The sequence below is a fragment of the Microcaecilia unicolor genome, chromosome 9 (genome assembly GCF_901765095.1).
Source record: "Microcaecilia unicolor chromosome 9, aMicUni1.1, whole genome shotgun sequence".
NCBI classification, from domain to species: Eukaryota; Metazoa; Chordata; class Amphibia; order Gymnophiona; family Siphonopidae; genus Microcaecilia; species Microcaecilia unicolor.
This window is the reverse complement of record NC_044039.1, coordinates 107,556,779-107,581,295: the sequence shown is the minus strand read 5'-3', so window position 1 is coordinate 107,581,295 and position 24,517 is coordinate 107,556,779. Positions and strand designations below refer to the sequence as shown.

Sequence of the window (24,517 nt, the reverse complement as noted above, 5' to 3'; positions counted from 1 at the left end):
ATGTAGATAGGCAGACTGGATAGCTGTCATTTTCCATGTTTCTGTTTTTTTTTACTTTTCTTGAGTCCAACATATAAAACAGGGATTCCTAAACCTGTCCTGGAGGAACCCAAGCCACTCAGATTTTCAGGATACCCACAATAAATATGCAAAAGATAGAGCTGCATGCCAAGGAGGCAATGTATGCAAATCAATCTCATGAATATTCATTGTGCATATCCTGAAAACCTGACTGGTTGGGGTTCCCCCAGGACAGGTTTGGAAAATCACTGGTATAGAAGTTATTTTGAATATAGACATGGAACTAAAGTTCACACAGTTTGTGATACTTTTTTATTGGATTAATATAAACCATTTGAAACTAACTTTGAAGAGCTATACGCCATCACCTCAGTGCAAAATGAGCTAAGGATGCTGCTGCTCAATTATACAAGATTATTAAATGCTGATTTATAGTGATGTTGTTTGCTTTCAAGGCTATTATGAGTCATACAGTAAAGGTTTTATGGAAGGGATGAAAAACTTGGGGCAACACACAGAAGAATTTACAGCAATAGAAGCACTGTATCTGGCAATAAGTAGTGCCCTCTGTGACTGTTTCACAAGTGTTTGTTCATTTTCTTTTCAAATAACAAATTCTCTAGTAGTTCTGAAGTTCCTCTTTGACATTCTGAACACAAAGGTCACCTCTGCAGTTGTCTGGTCTGAAAAACATTTCAAAGAAGCATCATCTTAGTTATAAGCATAAAATTTGCTAATATCCAGTTAGAATCCACTTAATGTTTACTACCAGTTAAACAAAAAAAATTACTAGTCATTATCATGTAACAAGTGCTGAAAGTCACTGAAGTCACTGCATAATCAATTATTCTCAGAATCCACAAATCACTATCATGTTTACTCATTTCCTGATCTCTCAGATCTGAACACAAAAGCACCATAATACATTCAAATAAAAATAAATCTCATTCTGGAAGTACCCTATTTTATATCTATAAACATTTTCCCAAAGTTCTTGTAGTATGCATTTGACAGAAGCCCATTGGAATAAGTTTTCTTACATAATTATATGAGATGGGCCTCCAGGATCTATTAGGTAGGAAAAGTGTTGGATAGATTTAATAAAGATAGTTTGTTCACCTTCATGGACTCCGATCCACTTCCTTTTCTTAACAATGTCTGCTTAAGTGCATTAATCTTTTCATCAATTTCAGCCAAGGAATAACTCTGAAACAACAAAATGTTTTGGAATGATAAACAAAAATGTTTCTCCTAACACAAACACAGAAGAGGGAATCTGAAGTACACTCACACAAGAGCAAAACCAGAGGAGCACAAGGAGCCTTCAAGAGTGGGGGTGTTAACTCAATGTTTAATTGAACAGAGAACGAAACCCAAGAAGCACAAGCAGCCTTCAAGAGTGGGGGTGTTAACTCAATATTTAATTGAACAGACCTGATACGGTCCGTGTTTCGGTGAAACAGCTTGCATCAGGGGTCTATCAATATTGATAATGTTCAAATACGCCAACTGAATCAAAAATCAGAGCAACAAAAAGACGCCAAATGGAGCTTCGTGAGCATAAATCTGCACCCGTAAAAGTTGCTGGGAACCAGCAGAATAGCGTTTAGACATAGAGGATTATTGATTCAATTGACATATTTGAACATCATCAATATTGACAGACCCCTGATGCAAGCTGTTTCACCGAAATACAGACCGTATCGAGTCTGTTCAATTAAATATTGCGTTAACACCCCCACTCTTGAAGGCTGCTTGTGCTTCTTGGTTTTCACTCAAACTAATGTATGCCAAAATTTCTCAAAGTTCTAATACAGATGTTCTTAACCTTTTTTTGGTTCCTAACCCTTTGACTTAAAGAGGTCCCGTCGCAGATTAGAACATCTATGGAGGAGAAAGAAGGATCAGATTGCTAACAGAATTGGAGGATCAGATTGCTAAGCAGAATTGGAAGTTAGCTTTTAAGATTACAATCAGCTAAGTGCATCTATTATAATGTTCAGATTAAAGATCATGCTTTAGACCAAAAGAAGCTTTTTGGGTTATTTTGTAAATTGACAACTCCTAGCTCAAATGATACTTCATTGCTTACTTCAACAGCAGATAACTTGGCTGTTTACTTTTTAGATAAAACTGAAAAATTAGAACTGCAATGCCACTTAAGATTCCATCATAGACTCTTTGGGTCAAAACAATTTTATTGTATGTTTTGTTGATAGATTCTGGACCGTTTTTCCACCTCTTATATCTTGTAAAGTTAGAACATTACTATGTAGACTGTCTAGATCAACTTGCCTTTTAGATAGTTGTCCCTCATATCTTATAAGTGATCTTTCGAGTCAGATAATTAATTGGCTAACTTCTTTTGTAAATGATTTTCTGCTATTAGGTTATTTGCCATCTCAGTGGGGGGGGGGGGGGGGGGGGTGTTATAATTTTAACACCTATTCTTAAGAACCCTAAGCTGGATATTAGCTTACCAGCTAATTATAGACCAGTAGCAAGCATCCCATTCTGGGCCAAACTTTTGGAAGCTTAAATTGCTAAGTTATTGTCAGATTACTTAATAAAATTTGATTGTCTACATCCATTGCAGTTTGGATTTAAACTTTGTCACTCGACTGAAGCAGTATTGTTGTCAATTGTTTCAGAGGCAAAGGCTTTATTTGCTCATGGAAAAGAAGCTGAACTTTTACAGTTTGATCATACAGCAGCCACTGATACAGTTGACCACAATATTTATTTATTTGTTGCATTTGTATCCCACATTTTCCCACCTATTTGCAGACTCAATGTGGCTTACAATAATACATCATGGCAAGCGCCATTGAAGAGTAGATAAACAATTGGTTACATAAAGAACAGGTGCGACATAATGGATATAATCAATTAAAAAAAACATATCAGAAAACAGTTAGATATCAAGTATTTGGTGATGTGTTAGAGTTATTTTGCTTTATAAGTTAAGTTGCTTGGGTTTGTCAGGCAAGGTCCTGAATTGGATGAGAGCATTGACCCATAGACATTATAAAGTTAAAATGGATAATACATTCTCTACCGATTGGATATCACCATGTGGGGTGCACCAGGGTTCTCCACTTTCTCCCTCTTTATTTAATGTTTATATGATTTGCTTTTGCTTTTCACAGCTGGGTGCGAAGTTTTATTCTTACACAGATAGTATGTTTTTATTAATACCCATTGAAGTACTTACTTTCTGCATTTCTTATTATCGCTCAACGTATGTATACAACAGAACTTAGCCCATGGCTTTAAATTAAGTAAAGACAAAACTAAAGTGTTACGGTTAGGCTGAATTGAGTCTTCTATCCCGACTAAATTGCCATTAGCTGATAATATGGTTCTGAAAGTGGAGTGAATGTTTTTGGACATTACTTTGTCTTTAACATCTCAGGTTAATACTTAAGTCAGTATTTTTCAAGCTACACCAATTTAGAAGTATTCACTCTTTGTTTGCTGAAAGGCATTTTTCTATTCTGGTCCAGTCAGTTGTTTTTTCATATTTGGATTACTGTAACGGCCTATATTGCTTATTATCAATTCAGGTACTTTCCCGTTTACAGCTTTTACAGAATATCGCAGCCAAGCTGATTTTTGGCAAAAATAGATCTGACCATGCTACTCTTTGTTTCATGAGTTTGCATTGGCTTCCTGTTAAAGCTTGAATATCTTGTAAATTGGCCTGCTGGGTTTATAAACTTTTTGATGGTCTCTGCCCACATTATTTAACAGGCTTATTCACTTTTCTTATATCTCTATCTACTTTCAGAGCTGGAAGTTCATGCCTTCTTTATTTTCCCTCTGTATCAGGGTTTAAATACAAAAAGCCTTTACAGTTTTCCTTTATATATCAATCTGTCCAGATTTGAATTTCTTACCCTTGAAGCTTAAAACTATGTCAACATACCACTCTTTTCGTAAAAACCTATTATTTTACTAAAGTCTATTGATTTTCTAAGTTAGTTGTAATCCGTTTTGAACCAACTTACTTGGGAGTTGGCAGACTATAAATACTGTGTCATATCATATATCATAACTGATCAATGAAACTCTCACAACCCCCTCCTAAGTCACATGCCCACTAGTGACTACAGACAGTTGCTAACTGCTAACATGTCGCTAAAATTACAGTAACATACTACTACTACTACTTAACATTTCTAGAGCGCTACTAGGGTTACGCAGCGCTGTACAATTTAACAAAGAGAGACAGTCCCTGCTCAAAGAGCTTACAATCTAATAGACAAGTGAACGGTCGGTCCGATAGGGGCAGTCAAATTGGGGCAGTCTGGCTTCACTGAACGGTAAGGGTTACGTGCCGAACGCAGCATTGAAGAGTTGGGCTTTAAGCAAAGACTTGAAGACGGGCAGGGAGGGGGCTTGGCGTAAGGGTTCAGGAAGGTTGTTCCAAGCATAAGGTGAGGCGAGGCAGAATGAGCGGAGCCTGGAGTTGGCGGTGGTGGAGAAGGGTACTGAGAGGAGGGATTTATCCTGTGAACGGAGGTTACGGGCGGGAACGTAAGGGGAGATGAGGGTAGAAAGATAGTGAGGGGCAGCAGACTGAGTGCATTTGTAGGTAAGAAGGAGAAGCTTGAATTGAATGCGGTATCTGAACGTAAGCCAGTGAAGTGACCTGAGGAGAGGGGTGATATGAGTATATCGGTTCTGGCGGAATATGAGACGTGCAGCAGAGTTCTGAACAGATTGAAGGGGGGATAGATGGCTAAGTGGGAGGCCGGTGAGGAGTAAGTTGCAGTAGTCCAGGCGAGAGGTAATGAGAGCGTGGACGAGAGTTCGTGTGGTGTGTTCAGAGAGGAAAGGGCGAATTTTGCTGATGTTAAAGAGGAAGAAGCGACAGGTCTTGGCTATCTGCTGGATATGCGCAGAGAAGGAGAGAGAGGAGTCAAAGATGACTCCGAGGTTGCGGGCAGATGAGACGGGGAGGATGAGGGTGTTATCAACTGATATAGAAAGTGGAGGAAGAGGAGAAGTGGGTTTTGGTGAAAAGACGATAAGCTCGGTCTTGGACATGTTCAGTTTCAGGTGGCGGTTGGACATCCAGGCAGCAATGTCGGATAAGCAGGCCGATACCTTTGTCTGGGTCTCCGCGGTGATGTCTGGTGTGGAGAGATACAGTTGGGTGTCATCAGCATAGAGATGATGCTGGAAACATACAGTTATACAACCAAGGACTGTCCTAATAATTGCCTTCACTCTGTCTAGAAAATTTCAATAAATTGCTGCAGATTTCAAGACCCTTCTCTGCATCCCACTTGACCCCTTCCTGCATGACTTGAAAGTACAAGCACCACTAGTTAAGATCTCCTGTTCTAGCAGAAAGACAGTTAACATATAAGGATAAGACTATCCAGCTCATTTTCGAAAGTGATCGCCAGCCATCTTATATTTTTTTTAATTTGTACCCCGTGCTTTTCCCACTCATGGCAGGCTCAATGCGGCTTACATGGGGCAATGGAGGGTTAAGTGACTTGCCCAGAGTCACAAGGAGCTGCCTGTGCCTGAAGTGGGAATCGAACTCAGTTCCTCAGTTCCCCAGGACCAGAATCCACCACCCTAACCACTAGGCCACTCCTCCGACACAAATTGGGAGATGGCTGGCAATCTCCTGAACCCGGCCAAATCGGTATAATCGAAAGCCGATTTTGGCCGGGTTCAACTGCTTTCTGTCGCGGAGCCGGTGAATAATCAAGGCGGTGTGTCGGTAGGGTAATGAAGGCAGGACGGGGGCGTGCTCACGAGATGGCCGGCTTCGCCCGATAATGGGAAAAAAAGCCAGGCTTGACGAGCATTTCGCCGGCTTTACTTGGTCCCTTTTTTTTTCACGACCAAGCTTCAAAAAGGAGCCCCAATTGACCAAATGACCACTGGAGGGAATTGGGGATGACCTCCCCTTACTCCCCCAGTGGTCACCAACCCCCTCCCACCCAAAAAAAAAACCAAACAACTTTTTTGCCAGCCTCTATGTCAGCCTCAAATGTCATACCCAGCTCCCTGATAGCAGTATGCAAGTCCCTGGAGCAGTTTTTAGTGTTGGCAGTGCACTTCAGACGACATCCCCCCCCCCCCACCTGTTCCACTTGTGGTGGTAAATGGGAGCCCTCCACCCCCCCCCCAAAAAAAAACCCACTGTACCCACATGTAGGTGCCCCCTTCACCCCTTAGGGCTATGGTAATGGTGTAGAGTTGTGGGGAGTGAGTTTTTGGGGGGGCTAAACAACCAAGGGAAGGGAGCAATGCACCTGGGAGCTATTTTTATTATTATTTTTTTTTAATTTTTAGAAGTGCCCTCTAGGGTGCCCTGTTGGTGTCCTGGCATGTGAGGGGGGCCAGTGCACTACAAATGCTGGCTCCTCCCATGACCAAATGCCTTGGATTTGGCCGGGTTTGAGACTGCCGGCATTATTTTCCATTATGGCCGAAAACCGATGCCGGCCATCTCATGACATTTGGCTGGGCACAACCGTATTATGGAAGAAAAAGATGGCCGGCCATCTTTTTCGAAAATACGGTTGGCTCCACCCACTTACGACACTGGCCCCGAAGATGGCCGGCCAGCTATTTGGCCGGCGCCGTTCGATTATGCCCCTCATTATAATCACTGGTAGGTGACCAAAAACAGTCTTGCTTAGTTTAACTTAAATGCACGTTAAAGCTGTGCTTCATTCTTGTGTTAACAGCCACATTGCAGAGCATACATTACAAAACAAAAATGTAAACCAAGTTCCAGTTTCACTGCTGCCACTTTGTGTCATCTTGGATAACAAAATTAGTTAAAGCATACCATAAAAGGAGCAGAGTATCAAAATGGGACATACTAATGCTGGTTGATTTGTATTGCTATACCAGATGAGGTCTTTAAATGTTGAGCACCACTTTGTATATTTTAAACCACTTCATCTCCCTTTCCTCAAACTAAGACTGTACATTCCTTGGGGGACTGACCAAGTCATCATTGACAACACTAATGATTAACAAACCTTGCATCAAGTCCTTATGCTGCATAGTTTGTTGATAGGCCTCACAAACCTATCTCCAAAGCCTTCATATGTTCCCACTAGTTTTCATCATTGCATTCATGTACCTTGAGTCAATGGCAAGGAAAACATTCAAACTTAAGACTCCACGGTAATATGAACTAGCTCAAAACTACACCAGGGATTTCAATTCTAATTTGTAGTTTATGACAGTGTTTTCTGGCACTCTCCTGGAGGCATACCTAGCCACTCAAGTTTTTAGGAGTGCTACAATGAATATGTAAGATTTGAAAATAATGGTGACCCAGTGTATATTCATTGAAATACTCCTGAAAAACAAACTGCCAGGTGTACCTCTACGAGAGGGTAGAAAAAGACTGGTTGATGGAAATACTGCAAATTTTAGTTTGGCTTTTTTTTTTTTTAATTAAATGTTATCTAGCCTGAAATCAGTTTACAATTTTAATTACTATACAGGAGCACTAACATACACTTCAATTATTTATTAAATGGCTAGAAAAGATCCCAGTAATTTTTTTTGTCAATAAAGGCCTTAAAAGAATAGCGCTCTGGGCAGAGTCTCCTCTCCTTTCTTCTCTCTATGTCCACCATCGTCTTTTCTCTGCATCCCTATCCATCTTTTCCAGAATCTCTCTTGTGCACCCTGTCCCTATCCTCCCCCATGTTCAGCATCCCCTCTCCTCGACCCATATTCAGCATCTCTCCTCTGTCCTTATCTTACTCTGTCCAATATATCCTACTGTGACCCTGTCCCTATATACCCCTCCATATCCAGCATCTTTCCTCTGTGTCCCTTTTCCTTCCCATGTCCAGCTCCCCCTTCCTCCTGACCCCACTCCCCCTACCCCCATGGTCCGCCATTTCTCTCTCCCTCCTTCCACTGCTTCAGCATCCCTTCCCTTTCTCCTCCTCAAAGTCCAGTATTTCTCCTTCTCCCTCACCCTTTGCCCCAGGCTTCCATCTTTTCCTTCTGTTTCCTCCTCAAGCCTAACATATCTCCTCTTCCTCTCCTCCTTCCCTTTGCTCTATCTTCCCCCTTCTACCTTTGCTTCCCTCCCACTGTGGTCTGGGCATATCTCTTTTCCTTCCTCCACAGGACCAGTGTCTCTCTCCCTCAGTTCAGACTCTTTTTTTTTTCCTTCTGCTTCCCCTCCCCCCCCAAAGTCCAGTATTTCTCCTCCTTCCCCTTTGCTCCAGATTTCTCTCTCTTTCCTCTGTTTCCCTCCCCCTCAAGTCCAGCATCTCTTCCCCTATGCTCCAGGTCTCTCTCTCTTCTCCCTCCACTTCCCCCCTTTGCTCTGGATCTCTCCCCCCCTGCTTTTCCCAGTGATATAAACAGCTGCACCAGAGTCTTTCCTCTGCCACATACCACCTCTCTGATGCAACTTCCTGTGGGTGGGACACTGGCAGAGGAAAGGCCATGGTGGGGTTGGCTGGAGGCAGCCTGTTTGCATCACTGCCTCTGCTGGATGCACACCATGTGTTGGAAGGACTGTGTAGGAGAAGTGCTACTGAAAGATGTGCAACCCACACATGGGGGGGGGGGGGGGGGGGGAGAATGCCAGACTTGCTGAAGGTGGGAGGTTCAACAGAATGCAGCCCTGGACATTTTGAAGGGTTCATTCAATGGTAGCTATCTCCCTGCCCCTAAATCTACATATGATTATGATGTGTGCCTTAATTGGAAGACAAGACAAAACTACACAACCAAACTTATCTAAAATCAATGTTTCACAGCCTTCTCATGCTTCATTTCTCTCATTGCTTTTCTAGTAAGCGCAAATAGCATATTGTAGGTAGGTCCCAGATTGAGTGGGAAGAACTAGCAGAGACAGAGAACTATCCCAAGGGCTGAGTAAGCACTGTGGCCATACAGGGTGCAAATATGAAGGTGTGCAAACATTGCCTCAAGTTCACAGTCTCCTCTCATTGGCACTGGCAATGTGGGTGGGGCCAGGGGGTGCCAGGGGCCAAATCATACAGGGTTGAACTATATCGCAGTATGTTCCTGCTGAGAAATCAGCAAGTTATAAGCAGCTGATGACCAGCGAGAGACTTACAACATCAACATACACTACTCTATATACACAAAATATAAACATGTAATATAACCATTAAAAAAGCATTTTCTGAGCATGGGTTCCTTTTAGTTTCTTCTTTGCCTAACAGTTTGTCTTAGAAAAATTGGGACAAATAAATGGAAGCACCAACATTAATCCAACAAGCAGAATGTAAACCGAGCACACAAGTGGCATGACACTAAGACAAACAGATTTCCAAAGCTCAGAAAAATAGTATGTAGTTCTGAGAATGAATTTATTTTTATTTTTGTTACATTTGTACCCCGCGCTTTCCCACTCATGGCAGGCTCTATGCGGCTTACATATTGTATATTGTACCTGGGGCAATGGAGGGTTAAGTGACTTGCCCAGAGTCACAAGGAGCTGCCTGTGCCTGAAGTGGGAATCGAACTCAGTTCCTCAGTTCTCCAGGACCAAAGTCCACCACCCTAACCACTAGGCCACTCCTATGGCCCTTTCTGTATGAATCCGTCTTCTCTTTCCCCTCCATTTTGTTTTTGTCCTTTCTCTCAAGAGGACATTAAAACAAAGCTCTCCTATATTTTAAAGATCTTCTTTGGTCTTTCATTGTCTTCAGTTTTCATTAAAAAGGGCGGTAACAATTTTGTTATTCTATTACAAAATTTTTTCATCCTTCCAAAGGAATATGATGCATACCAGGTTGGGGTTTTGATCATATCCCCAATGTGGCAGAAAAATCCAGAATGGCAACATCCATTCCAGGTGTCTCATCTGTTTGGGTTTGGATTACAACTGTGCTGTATCTCATGTCCCCCCCCCCCCTTTTTTTTCCCTTCCTTCTGAGATTGCCACTGTCCTTTTCCTTCCGGAGCCTAAAAGTTAATTTGTACAAGCATCTCACCCTCTCAGTGAAGTTGGACTTCCTCTGGGAAGACAGCAGATTTGACAGGGTGGGCCTGTACCAAGTCAGCTTTCCTCTTCAGCTCTGGAAGGGGGAGAACTGCAGCTGCAGCAGTATGCCTGGTAGTAGATGGGCAAAAGGGAGATGCTGGAATGTTGGGGGTGGGGAGAGGAAGAGAAGATGGGAAGGGGTAAAAAGCCCTGATCTTATCCTGGGGTGGTTGTGGGTAGGATGCATGGCTGAAGGTTCACTTAAGGTGTCCGATACCCTTGGGCTGGCCCTGCACTCTAAAGTGCTGCCACAAAATAAACAGGGCTCTCTGTCTTAAGTGGAAGCAGATGCACATCTCTAATGTGCTACCTACACCTGACAAGCAGCTCATCAAGTTTATAGCACCAAGGCACACCCCACACTGTTGGCGCAGAATGCTTGAATGTCTATTAGTGGAGATATAGTCACTTCAGTGCAACTCAATGATAACCCTCTTTAAGATGAGTGCTTAGTTTTTGTAATTTGACTAATTTTCTTAAAGATAGGGAGGAAAAGCCTCAACAGACTCCATCTGGGCACAAAAGCCTATAGAGTGCAGAAGTTCTCTCTGTCATCCTTGGCTAAAAAATCCTCCCAAAAACTTCAATTAAGCATAATCCAGAAAAACTTTCCCTTAGCTTGAAAAGATGTGCAGACTCCTTCCACAACTATTTCTACGTTTGGGAAGCTCGCCAGGTGCCCTTGGCCTGGATTGGCCGCTGTCGTGGACAGGATGCTGGGCTCGATGGACCTTTGGTCTTTTCCCAGTGTGGCATTACTTATGTACTTACTAGTAAAAAAGGCCCGTTTCCGAAACCAATGAAACGGGCGCTAGCATGTGGTTTTTGTGTGTGTGTGTGTGTGTGTGTGTGTGTGAGGGTGGGGTGTGTGTGCAGGTTGTTGATGTGCATCTTTTTTTTTTGTTTTGTGTTTTTGCTTGGGGGGTTGGGGGATGTGCTGTGCTGTGCTGGCAAAGTGGGATGGATTGGTGTGTGGCTTTGAGGGTGTGTGTCTGTTGTATTGTGTGTGTGTGGTTTTGTCTGTCAAGGAGGTTTGTGGAGAGGGGTCTTTCTGTTGGTGAAATGTAAATGTGGTTGTAGGGGGGTCAGCCTTTGCTGAGTGGTGTATTGTTTTTTCCGTTTTTTTTTTTTGTGTTGTGCTGAGGCAGCAGTGTTGTTTTAGATGGGCGGAAGGTAGAGGAGCACGTTCTTGGTCTGTCGGTATTTTTTGGCCGTTTCAGGGCTGCTGTAGGGGAACACTGGAAGAGAAATGTGCTGTGGGAAGCAGCGCCGTCTTTTTCCGTTGGGCTGGGGTTCTGGGCATCCTGGAGGTGGGAGACGGCTTGCCTGAGGACGGGGATGGTTGTTTTAAGTTGGCGGAAGGGAGAGGAGCACGGTCTCGGGCCATCGGGTGGTGATCCAGTATGTTCGGTCCATTTCAGGCCGGCTGCAGGGGAATGCTGGAACATGCGCTGTGGGAAGCTGCGCCGTCTTTTTCTGGGTGCTCGGGGAATCCCCGAGGTGGGAGACGGCTTGCCTGAGGCTGGGGATGGTTGGGCACGGCCGCTTTGGCAAAAGGGGAAGGAGGTGGGGAGTTACTTGTAGCTGCGTGAGAAAACGGGTATTCTTTGTTTTGTATTATTAGTTTGCATTTCTGTTGAAGAAATAGTGGATGCCTTTAGAATGATGGAGGTGGTGCGTTGGTGTGCGGTTGTTTCATTAGTTTGGCAGCCAGTCTCCAGCGATTCCTAGGCAGGGAAGGAGAAGGGTTACTCCTCCCTCTTCCTTGGTCGCTGTTTGCTGCTGGCTGGGTCGCAGGTAATCCTTCCAGCTGGGCCGCAGCTTGTCCTGTTCGCCCACGTCCCAGATGGTGACGGGCACGTTGTTTTCCGGCTCCTCTGACTCCATGTCAAGCGATCCCAAGTATAGTCTTTGCTATGGGCCCTCTGGCATTAGGCATTTAAAAATTTCTCCCCCCCCTCCCCCGGTCTATTTTTGCACATACCCACAGCAGGAATATTCTTCTCTCGTTCCAGCGGTGGTTCTGTGCTCTCCATGCTGCACAGATAATGAGCCATTCTGCTGGGGAATGCTCCTCCCTTATTGTCACGTAGTTTCCTCTGATTGGTCTGTCTTACGTTGCCTAGTGTTGCCTGGGAACGGTGTTGTGATGGTCCTTTGTGTTTCAGAATGTTGAGGGTGTTTTTTCTGATTGGTCCGTCATGCGAGGGCGGGGCAGAGAGACATGGTCAGTGTTGTGGCTTCACCACCATGAATCCATGAACCCTTCAGGGAGTGACTGAGTGACTTCAGAACGTTGTCTTCAGAACGTTGAGGGTGAGTTTTATTATAGTAGATATTTCATGGCCGACAATGGCCAAAGTTTTGGTGACTGTGTCAGGGCTGTTTGGCTGTTGCAATGCATTTTATACCTTTTGTCCATCTTACAATGATAATGCTATAATGGGTCCTCAAATTCCAAGAAACTAAGTATATGCAATATTTGTCTATCAGAATATGAGGCATATTTTCAAAGCACTTAGCCTTCCAAAGTTCCATAGAAACCTATGGAACTTTGTAAGTCTAAATGCTTTGAAAATGAGCCCCTATGTCCATCAAACTTATTTCAAACCATGTTGCAGTAGGAATGGGGGTGGGTGTGCCTGAAATCAGGAAGCAAGTAAAAGCATGGCTCTTTTCCCAAGCCTTTAAGTACATAAGGGGTGGTCTTTTATATAAGTATATATAAGTATCGCGTATAAAGTAAAATGAGTTTATCTTGATGGGCAGACTGGATGGACCGTACAGGTCTTTATGTTCCATCACTTACTATGTTCCTACTAAAGCCTAGTAGTAATTACTTCGGCTAGAAGAATTAATGAATTTCAAAGCCTCAGTGAAATATAAATCTTACTCATTTTCAACATAATAACTAGTATTACAAATTTATCTTAAATTCCTGCCAAAGGCGGTTACACTTCTTCATGTGAATAGTGCTGCTTGTGTTTTATTCTAAACTGCACAAGCGCTGATATGAGAAGTCCCTATACATTCTAGACTGTCATGGGCCCTTACTTTTTATATTAAATGAATGGACTTCATCAGAAGTCTACACGGCTTTTAGTGTTCTTTGACTCTAAGGGGTACGTTTACTAAGGTGCATTAGCATTTTTAACATGCCTGTAAATTTAAGGCACGTTAAACGCTAACGCATTTATACATTTCTATGGGAATGTTAGTGTTTTTAATGTGCGTAAATGGTTTACGCGTGTTAAATGCTAACGCGCCCATAGCGCCACTCAGTAAACATTCTGGTAGGAAAACAGACCCTAGCTAACTGGCTAGAATCCTATATCTAGTTCTGTTACAAGCAAATTGGTATTCTTCTAACTGGGTCAAACCTCATCAAATCGGAGCAACTGCTATTACTGTAGCTCTCTGGACATTCGCTTCGCTACAAACCATTTGCAAAACAACTGCTTGGTTTTCTCTTCATACCTTTAATTCACACTACTATCCAGATCAGTCCTCAATCAGAGAGAGTACGGTCAGTCAAGCAGTACTGACCAAATCTGATCTATGCATCTCTTAGTTCAGACCACTCCTCATCGATGGCCCAGTTATTTATAATGTTGACTAGACCCTGAGCTTAAGCCATCCATTTGTGTGACCGAATATATCCTGCTTATTGACAGAGGAAAATCTAGGTTCCTTACCTGTAACAGGGGTTTATCCAATGATAGTAGGATTTAAAAGGCACATAATGCTTCCTACCTCTATTTTATCTTGAGCAGCTGATCTAATTGAGGAGACTAAGGAGACAACAGTGCACAGAAAGAGCCATGTGATAAGTAACCTCACTTGTGTGTCTAGTGAATCTTATTTTTTAAAGAAAACATCTGTTACAGGTAAGAAACAATGTTTTTTTTTTTTTTAAAGGAAGCTAATGATTTGCTTCATAGAAAAAGTAACCTTTACATCAGCACTTGTAGAAACAACCTTATCAGTGGCACAATCCGCAGACAGCATTACTTTTAGAATATTTGAGACTGGTGATGCAGTTTCATTAGAATTTCAAGAGAAATATGATTTAGCAAGCGTACAGCAGCTAAGACAGAAATTACAAGCTGTATTTACACACAGAAAAAGGACAGGAGTTACAAGCTGTATTTATGCACAGAAAAAGTTTCATTTTCATACTAACTTCTAAAATACATGAATCAAACAGAGCATATTAATTACCTGAGGTGTCTGTGTCTTCCTGCGCTTGCTGGAAAAGTTCTAAAATAAAGAGAAATATTTACAAACTTTCTGTGGTATCAAGCCATTAATATATCTACAGACATAGATACAAATATATAAGAAATATGTATTTACACGTATCCCTATATTTCTTAAAGAGATTTTGATCTATTCAATTGATTATATAATTGTAATTTTAAGGTTAAATTTTACTGAACAAATAAAGATGCATAAAACCATGAAACAAGTGCCTACCCTGCCCAATTCCCCCCCCCCCCCAACCTCTATTTTAAATGTATACATAAATATGTTGGTACCAAAATATTCAAAAGCACATACGGTTCAGTGGCACTGCTATTAAGGAAGGGATCCCCAGAAGCTTAGCCGGTGGTGGGAGGCAGGGCTGGTGGTTGGGAGGTGCTGATAGTGCTGGGCAGACTTATACGGTCTGTGCCAGAGCCGGTGGTGGGAGGCGGGGCTGGTGGTTGGGAGGCAGGAATAGTGCTGGGCAGACTTATACGGTCTGTGCCAGAGCCGGTGGTGGGAGGCGGGGCGGGTGGTTGGGAGGCGGGGATAGTGCTGGGCAGACTTATACGGTTTGTGCTCGGAAAAGGACAGGTACAAATCAAGGTAAGGTATACACAAAAAGTAGCACATGTGAGTTTATCTTGTTGGGCAGACTGGATGGATCATGCAGGTCTTTTTCTGCCGTCATCTACTATGTTACTATGTATACATTCAAGATAAAAATAGAGCACCAAAGTATTATAAGAAATCCCCCCCCCCCCCATCAATGCCTCCCACCCCACCACAGCCCCAAGCACAACAATTCAAATAACAAAACATCAGAAGGCTGTATTCTTATAGCTCCTGATTCCCATCATAAATGCAAAACATTGAAAACAAAAGTCCTCACCCAAGGAGCCAATACCTACAGTGGGGGAAATAAGTATTTGATCCCTTGCTGATTTTGTAAGTTTGCCCACTGACAAAGACATGAGCAGCCCATAATTGAAGGGTAGGTTATTGGTAACAGTGAGAGATAGCACATCACAAATTAAATCCGGAAAATCACATTGTGGAAAGTATATGAATTTATTTGCATTCTGCAGAGGGAAATAAGTATTTGATCCCCCACCAACCAGTAAGAGATCTGGCCCCTACAGACCAGGTAGATGCTCCAAATCAACTCGTTACCTGCATGACAGACAGCTGTCGGCAATGGTCACCTGTATGAAAGACACCTGTCCACAGACTCAGTGAATCAGTCAGACTCTAACCTCTACAAAATGGCCAAGAGCAAGGAGCTGTCTAAGGATGTCAGGGACAAGATCATACACCTGCACAAGGCTGGAATGGGCTACAAAACCATCAGTAAGACGCTGGGCGAGAAGGAGACAACTGTTGGTGCCATAGTAAGAAAATGGAAGAAGTACAAAATGACTGTCAATCGACAAAGATCTGGGGCTCCACGCAAAATCTCACCTCGTGGGGTATCCTTGATCATGAGGAAGGTTAGAAATCAGCCTACAACTACAAGGGGGGAACTTGTCAATGATCTCAAGGCAGCTGGGACCACTGTCACCACGAAAACCATTGGTAACACATTACGACATAACGGATTGCAATCCTGCAGTGCCCGCAAGGTCCCCCTGCTCCGGAAGGCACATGTGACGGCCCGTCTGAAGTTTGCCAGTGAACACCTGGATGATGCCGAGAGTGATTGGGAGAAGGTGCTGTGGTCAGATGAGACAAAAATTGAGCTCTTTGGCATGAACTCAACTCGCCGTGTTTGGAGGAAGAGAAATGCTGCCTATGACCCAAAGAACACCGTCCCCACTGTCAAGCATGGAGGTGGAAATGTTATGTTTTGGGGGTGTTTCTCTGCTAAGGGCACAGGACTACTTCACCGCATCAATGGGAGAATGGATGGGGCCATGTACCGTACAATTCTGAGTGACAACCTCCTTCCCTCCGCCAGGGCCTTAAAAATGGGTCGTGGCTGGGTCTTCCAGCACGACAATGACCCAAAACATACAGCCAAGGCAACAAAGGAGTGGCTCAGGAAGAAGCACATTAGGGTCATGGAGTGGCCTAGCCAGTCACCAGACCTTAATCCCATTGAAAACTTATGGAGGGAGCTGAAGCTGCGAGTTGCCAAGCGACAGCCCAGAACTCTTAATGATTTAGAGATGATCTGCAAAGAGGAGTGGACCAAAATTCCTCCTGACATGTGTGCAAACCTCATCATCAACTACAGAAGACGTCTGACCGCTGTGCTTGCCAACAAGGGTTTTGCCACCAAGTATTAGGTCTTGTTTGCCAGAGGGATCAAATACTTATTTCCCTCTGCAGAATGCAAATAAATTCATATACTTTCCACAATGTGATTTTCCGGATTTAATTTGTGATGTGCTATCTCTCACTGTTACCAATAACCTACCCTTCAATTATGGGCTGCTCATGTCTTTGTCAGTGGGCAAACTTACAAAATCAGCAAGGGATCAAATACTTATTTCCCCCACTGTATATGTAGTCACTCTAAACAGAAATAATTTTCTCCTCTTGAAAGTTAAATTAGCGCTCTGTAACTCCAATAACATTGCATTGTTCAATTGACTTCTCCATTGCCAATATTAGGGAGATGAAGTGCTTACCCAGCATTGCAATATTCATTTCTTCCCAATAATACACACACCTTATGAACAAATAAAAGTTACCCTTCCTTTGAAATATTTCACCCTGATCAAGAATAGCCCCTAAAGGTGAAATCACAATAGACTGACCAACAATGTAGCTATGGTAAGTAAAAACATAAACGAGGACTGATGTTGATGCCACTTCTTCAAAACAATGCTCATTATCAGTATCCCTTGAGGCTAAGATACCAAAATCCTACCAATACATGGGGGATTGCTACTCTGCTTGTCCTCTGACAAGAAAGTCTGAATTTTAGGTGATTTACCGCCAGTCATTGACCTAGTGGTAAAGAATCCAGGTGGTAATGACCTGCGCGTATCCGTTACGCGTGCCTGAAAATAAAAAATATTTTTTGGACATATGCCAAAAATGAAATTACCGCAAGAGCCACGTGGTAGTCAGGCGGTAACTCCATTTTGGCACGTGTAGACACTTACGCGGCTTAGTAAAAGGGTCCCTTAACCTTCCATTGTCCCAGGTAGAAAAATTTGAGATTGTGAGCCCTCTAGGGACAAAGAAAGTACATGCATATAATATGTACAGTGCTGCGTATGTCTAGTAGCGCTATAGAAATCATTAGTAGTAGTAGTAAAAGTATCATTTTTGCAGCCTATTCAAAATGAGACTCTTCATTTTTGGATTTAGGGACTGAATATAGAGTTTTCAAATTGTTAAAAATCACTTCCTATGTTTGAACGTAAGATTCGTTTCTCTAGCTTTTCACATCATAAAAGTATGCACCTGGTTCCTCCACTGCTGAAATGATGGGGCTTCAGAGTGAATCCACTGTTGAAGAATACATTTTTCCCAACTAACAGTTTTCCACACAAACAGCTTTTGTCCTTTATTTCTGACCCCATAATTCCCCTGCACTGGTCAAAACTAAAATTTCAAAAGAACCCTCTAATCGTGATATTAGCAGACTGCTTTTATAATCAATAACTTCCTCCCAAAAGATTTTTCGTTCAGAGCAATCCCAGAGAGCATGAAACAGAGTGTCTTCATTGTTCCCACATTTAATACACATTGGGAGTCTACTAACTGGGTTTTAAACGCTCTCCTTTGAGAAAAACAGGCTCTATGAAGTATTCTATATTGACATTCACGATATTCAGCATTGCATGCCACCTGAGAAATTTCTCTTACCAGTTATTATAGACTTTGTAATCGTACCACACCCTCCCACTTAAGCATTTCAATATAATCAATGTTTTATTAACTTATGTGGAAAGTTTGATTAGGGGGTATGTCTACTAAGGTGCGTTAGCGTTTTTAACGCGCCTGTAAATTTAAGGCGCATTAAACGCTAATGTGACTATACATTTCTATGGGCACGTTAGCATTCAATGCGCATAAACCATTTACGTGCGTTAAAAACGTGCTGCTTAGTAAACCTAGCCCTTAGTGTGTATCAACCATATTTATGTACCTGAAATCTAACAAAAAACATTTTCAATGTAGTTTTTTTGTTTGGTACATTGACTTATCATTTAAGCTGAACTAAAATTACGGATGCCCTACCTCTTTCTATTGAAACAAAGAGACCTCTAGTTAAAAGACAACTCTTTAATGCATGTGGCCAATGGTCACCTGAAAACTGCTCCAAGTCCCTAACAACACAACTGTGGTATATGTAGACACATATACACAAGCAATGATTTACACGCTTGAGAGCATTTGCCATTTTGTACTCATTATATCCCTGTACAGCAAGTACACAATAGCACAGATGCTGTTTGCGTCATCTGGAAAATAGTATTGTGGTTCTGACCTAGCAAAGTATATAGTAGAAAACATGAGTTACTCACCACAGACTGAAAATACTCAGGTGAAAGTCCTTCCAGTTCAAGGATTCTGTCTTCAAGCTTCTTAATTCTTTGATAAATGTCCTTAGGTACAGGACCACCTTTAAAACAGTTCAAATAATTTTTAAAAAGAAATGTTGAATCCAACATTTAGAATACTTAGTACCTCATTGGGAGGAGCTAGAATTAATTTCTAGTGTAAAATCTTAAGACATTTGTTACTTATAATATGGGCTCAGTTAAGTTATTCTGTTCTGCAAGCACTTTCCTACTGGTAAATAGCTGCTATAAAATTTCTGGCAACTCTATTGGACCTATATACTAACCCCCAAATTCTATATATGGCTCTTTAACTTGTGCGCGCTATTTAGCCGCATGGCCAAATTGCACGCAAAACTTAATTGATTAACAAGCCAATCAGTGCCAATTGGTACTTAACCAATTAGCGGCACTAATTGGCTTTAGTTAGAATGTACACGCAATACGTGCAAATTCTAATGTGCGCAGTCGAAAAGGGGCCATGGCCATGGGCAGGCTGTGAGAATTTCAAAAAACTATGTGCAGTCTTATGGAATACAACCAATCTGTGCTAACTTAGGTGCAGGTATTTAGGCTTGGTTTTAGGTGGCCTAAATGGGTGCGACTAAATTTTAGTTGCAAGAACAGTACGTGTGCATATTCTATACATTATGCCTAACTTTAGGTGTAGTTTATAGAATCACGCTAACTGCGTGGTTTTTCGGCGCCAATTTTTAAGGCACCATTTATAATTTAGCCTTAAGTATTCTTCCCATAGGCACAGATTGGGAGACCTTTAGTACATGAGGTATTTATTAACTAGCATAAAGATAAGTTCATAGTGGTGGTGGGGGGGAAGGAAGAGTAGAAACTGATGTGGTAAAGGCAGGGTCTTAGTTTTCCGCATGGATAAAGTTAATGACTCAGCATTATTACTGTACAAACGCCTATGCTAATGCTATAAACTTTGATCATGGGTGTCTCTCTGTTTCTAATTTCTTGTACAGTTCTTTATCTTAGGACCACATACACTTCATATTTTCTCCATAGACCCAAAATAAGAAAAGAAAAAAAAAACTTTAAAACATTTGGCCCTATAACAATGCAAGATTCACAACTTCATGAATTTATGATAGTCTATTTATTGTGATTTTTATATTAAAGCTTCCTCATGAGATTTTTGCATTGTTTCATATTTAAATCAATTGTGCTAATATTTCTACCTGTCTAAGCAAAATATAGATTATCAATATTACTGATCCATGGAATATCTGATCTCAGCAAGCAAGGGGCCTGAAACCGTGTTATGTTTGTACAAGTGAAAATTAATAAACATGACATCCATTTCCATTGTTAAGAAGCATGCAGCAACTTTACAAACCTGTCTGCAAACGTAAATGAGCTTCAATATTCTGCAGTCTTTCCTCAACAGCTGGATTACCACAGCCACCATGCAAAGCTGGGGTTTTAGAATTGGAATCTTGTGTTGCTTCAGATCGGGTCTGGGGACCATACACATTCAGAACTCTAGAAACTGATTAAAAAATAATTAGCTTCCGGATTTAAATAAACCAGGAAGAAAGATCAAAGCAAATGGTACCTTATGTTGAGTTAAGCAGTATAAGTATATAGAGTAGTAAAATGAAATTACTTTCAGAATATTTAATTTGTAGGAAATTTAAATATTTCAGTTTCCTCCATCCCAAGTTTGTCTTTGTCTTTCTGCCCCAAGACAAACAATCATCTTCTGGTCATGGTTCTTCGTCCATTCCTTCTATTCCAAAGTTATCTTCAGTGCAATTCCTAAATCATGGAATGGCAACCCCCAGTACACCACTACTACCTAAATGCCAGCACTGCAAACATTTTAAATAAAGCTCTAATGGGCTGACTCAGTTAACTTTGTAATACCCAAGATTACTAGTACAGAGATGCTAGCAAGCCAACCCTTGATTCCTTCAAGAAAGCTAGCTTACCCTTGATGTGGCTCTTAAACCCAGGATATGGTGTGAAAACTGAATCTGTTCTGGCACAGCTATTTTCTGCAGAAAGTGAAAAGAAAAAGAAAAAACTGCTGTATGCATCTCATTACGAATTCAACAGTTACAGCTGTATAAGGCAATCTCGAATATGAAAACAAAACAGAATTTCAGGAAATGCTGAACAGCAGAGATACTTGAACAACCTAAGTTGCTTAACATCTGTAAAAAAAAAAAAAAAAGGGCAATAGTAGAGAGTGATAAGAATTAATTAGAATTACATTTACAGTATAACCTCAAACACGTCCACAGGCAATAAAAAAATCTCTCTCTTAATAAGTGGTCCATGAAAGCAATGCTGCTAACCTGTAACAGATGTTTTCCATAGACAGCAGGAGTGATAAGGCACACAAGTGGGTGACATCATCCAACAGCACCAGGATGAACTGATCTTCCAGAGCTCAGTGAAAGTGTGGCCCTTCTCGCACACAGTGCTCTCCTTTGCTTCTCAGTTAGCATTTGCTATTTTGTACTCATTGTATCCCTGTACAGCAAGTACACACAGTGGTTCTGACCTAGAGAAATATACAACAGAAAACATGAGTTACTCACCACAGACTGTATACTTCACTAGATCAGAACCACTGTACTTTTTTCCAGGCGAGGCAAACAGCATCTATGCTATTGTGTACTTGCTGTACAGGGATACAATGAGTACAAAATAGCAAATGCTAACTGAGAAGCTAAGGAGAGCACTGTGTGTGAGAAGGGCCACACTTTCATTGAGCTATGGAAGATCAGTTCATCCTGGTGCCACTTGTGTGCCTTATCACTCCTGCTGTCTATGGAAAACATCTGTTATAGGTTAGCAACATTGCTTTCATGGACCACTTATTAAGAGAGAGATTTTTATTGCCTGTAGACATGTTTGAGGTTATAAATTAAATTATAATAATGAAGTAAACAAACCAAAATATCTCTCATTCTTACAGAGTCCACCATATAAAGGAGAGTAAGCAATACATACTGGAGACAAGTACATTCACAGGACAAAAACAATCAAAGAAAAAGAACTGACAGCACATCCAAAGGCCTTCAATTAACTAACAGCACAATAACAAGCTGTAGAATAAAATTAAATCAATCTATCAAAGAACAGAACTCAACGGAAGTTTACCAGCAAGAAAGAATGATAATTGGAAGGCTTCAAAAAAGAAAGATTTACTTCCCATCTCTGTATTTCAAGAGGTACTTACAGAGGTATTTTAGAAAAAAAAAAGTACCACGTCTAGGACTCTATGGGGCTCATTTTCAAAGCACTTACACTTACAAAGTTCCATAGGTTACTATGCAATTTTGTAAGTCTAACTGCTTTAAAAATACACCTCTAGGTCTCAAAAGTAAAAATTGTTGTCACTTCTTTTTTTTTGTAACAAGTGTCACGTCAGGAAAAATTCTTACTTTAAGACCACAAAATACAGATTACATTGACAGAAAATAAGTCTACAAGATCTTACCACGGTCCAACTGTAAAGAGAAAGTCACAATCAAAGTTATAAGAGAAGCTTGTTACTCTATAGAGGTTTCCAGAACAGCAATTAAGCTAATTTCCTTAACTTTTTCCTGAGGGGTCCTTTTTACTAAAGAGTTGCCATAAGGCACCTAGAACTACCGCCAGCCCAACGTGGGTGCCGGCAGTAGTTGCACCCCCAGCGCGTGCCAATTCCAGAGCTAGCGGAAATATTTAAAACATATTTCCACAGGGGGTTATTCACCGAGTTAGTGCAGGAGCCTTCAATGGGTGGCAGTAAGTGCCCCTCCCCCCCCAAAAAATGGCTGCACAGCAAGTGCGAACTTACAGCACGGCCACTTCATTTTTCAACCTTTTTATCTGCTGTGGTAAAAGGGGCCCTGGCACGTGGCAAAAATGATCACTTTCGCAAGTGCAGAACACCTTTTACCGCAGCTTAGTAAAAGGGTCCATTAGTTTCCATTTCCTTAGGTTGTTTTTTTTTTTAATTAAAGATTATGTTGCGTGCTCTATGTATAGACTTTACTACCATTATTGTAGTTCTATTTTTCTTATTTCTTTTAAAATTTTGAAGAATGTAAACCGCTTTGATATTTGTTATTATGTAAATATAACAAATTTAGGGGGTCTTTTACTAAGATGCACTAGCGTTTTTATCTTGTGCTAAAAATCAGCTGGCACTAAACGCTGAGATGCCCATTATGTTCCTATGGGTATCTCAGCGTTTGTGCCAGCTGATTTTTAACGCAAGCTAAAAATGCTAGCGTACCTTAGTAAAAGATCCCCTTAATATACTATAAATCATAAACTTCTGCAATAGGATCTAGAGACTCCGCTGAAACTCCAGGAACCGATTCCTTAGATTTACATGCAAATAATATGCAGCAATTAAAGGGGGAAGAGAAATCTCTGTAAACTAAGACCTTAAGATTTCCACAAGATATTTATGAAACGTTTCTCTGGGAAATATATTAGGCACTTTTGGAAAATTGATCAAAAGCAGATTTTTACTCCTCATCTGATTTTCAATGAAAATGATAATTTACGAGAAAGCATCATGCTATCTTTCGTTAAAGAAGAATTTTGTTGAAAAAACCATCTCTGCCTTAGTCTCAATTGACTGCACACAGTTATTTTAACTTCTTCTTCCTGAGTGTTAAGTCTAATAGAATAATCAGAGTTTTGCTTGTGAACTGAAGAAAACTACACAAACAGCTGTTTACTAAGCTCCTGAATTCCTGACCAAATCGAGTCCATAGAAACTTGAGTGGGTCGTGCCAAGATGAACACAGGCGGGAGACTCTCCTCAGCCTTCCTGAGAGTACTCCAGCTCAAATACCCCCGAAATTTCAATGGGGAAAAGTATTCCGCCACTCTCCACTGCCAACCCTCCTTCTGCACTAGCTGTGACACCAACGAACACAATCAAGGATTCACTTCCCACTGCAGCTGTAACTCTTCTAGGATCAGGGTTACGAGACAGCTGCTGCTTTATCAGGCTCAATGATGCTTCCAAGGCCAAGGGAGCAACCCCAATGGTTTCCTCAGGCACAGCCAGCAGCAAAAGACAGGCCACTCCAGCCGAAGAAGGGCAACTTAAGTGCTGGTCCATCACACCTGAAATGGAGGGAGCCAATTGAGCAGTAGTAACGCCTCGACTGCTACCCTTATTTTTCTTTCCCATCATGGGTAATCCAGGTAAGAGGGAAATCACAATGCTCAGAATGTGTTGGCTATATAAATACAGCAGAGAGAGGGAGCAAAGTACAAACAAGAGTCCAAAAAGCAAAACAGAAAGTACCAGGAGCCTTCAAAATAAGGACATAAATCCTTTAATCATATGGGTTGGTGAAACAATTCTTGGATAGACCGGACACGGGCCATGTTTCGGCACCTAGCGCCTGCATCAGGGGTTACATCACAGCATATCACTTCCAACCACTTTGTTGAGTTGAACAACACTGCCGCACCCTTTCTGCTAATCTTCGTGATCCCTGACACAGGCGCTAGGTGCCGAAACACGGCTCGTGTTGGGTCTATCCAAGGATTGTTTCACCAACACATATGATTAAAGGACTTATGTCCCTATTTTGAAGGCTTCTGGTACTTTGTTTTGCTTTTCAGAATGTGTTGGTTGTCATATTGCTCCGTCCCATAGATAAAGCTTGCACAGCCAACATCTGTAGACTCTGTAAGAAAGAGCTGGAAATAG

The 24,517-nt window shown here is 41.6% G+C and overlaps 1 protein-coding gene across 3 annotated transcripts in view; it reads right to left on the bottom strand.

The window, feature by feature from the left end:
- Positions 1-310: 310 nt before the first annotated feature.
- Positions 311-24,517, bottom strand: part of MBIP (MAP3K12 binding inhibitory protein 1) — a 58,660-nt gene continuing 34,453 nt past the window's right edge. For 2 of the 3 annotated variants that reach the window (XM_030214768.1, XM_030214769.1), the window contains exons 5-10: positions 20,772-20,837; positions 20,177-20,329; positions 18,781-18,878; positions 14,273-14,311; positions 1,141-1,227; positions 311-704 (exon numbers count right to left, since the gene is read on the bottom strand). In XM_030214768.1, coding sequence (XP_030070628.1) covers positions 684-704; positions 1,141-1,227; positions 14,273-14,311; positions 18,781-18,878; positions 20,177-20,329; positions 20,772-20,837 — 464 coding nt within the window. In that variant the 3' untranslated portion in view covers positions 311-683. Of the gene's footprint in view, positions 705-1,140; positions 1,228-14,272; positions 14,312-18,780; positions 18,879-20,176; positions 20,330-20,771; positions 20,838-23,068; positions 23,923-24,517 lie in introns of those variants that run through there. The other variant, XM_030214770.1, reaches the window with a different exon arrangement.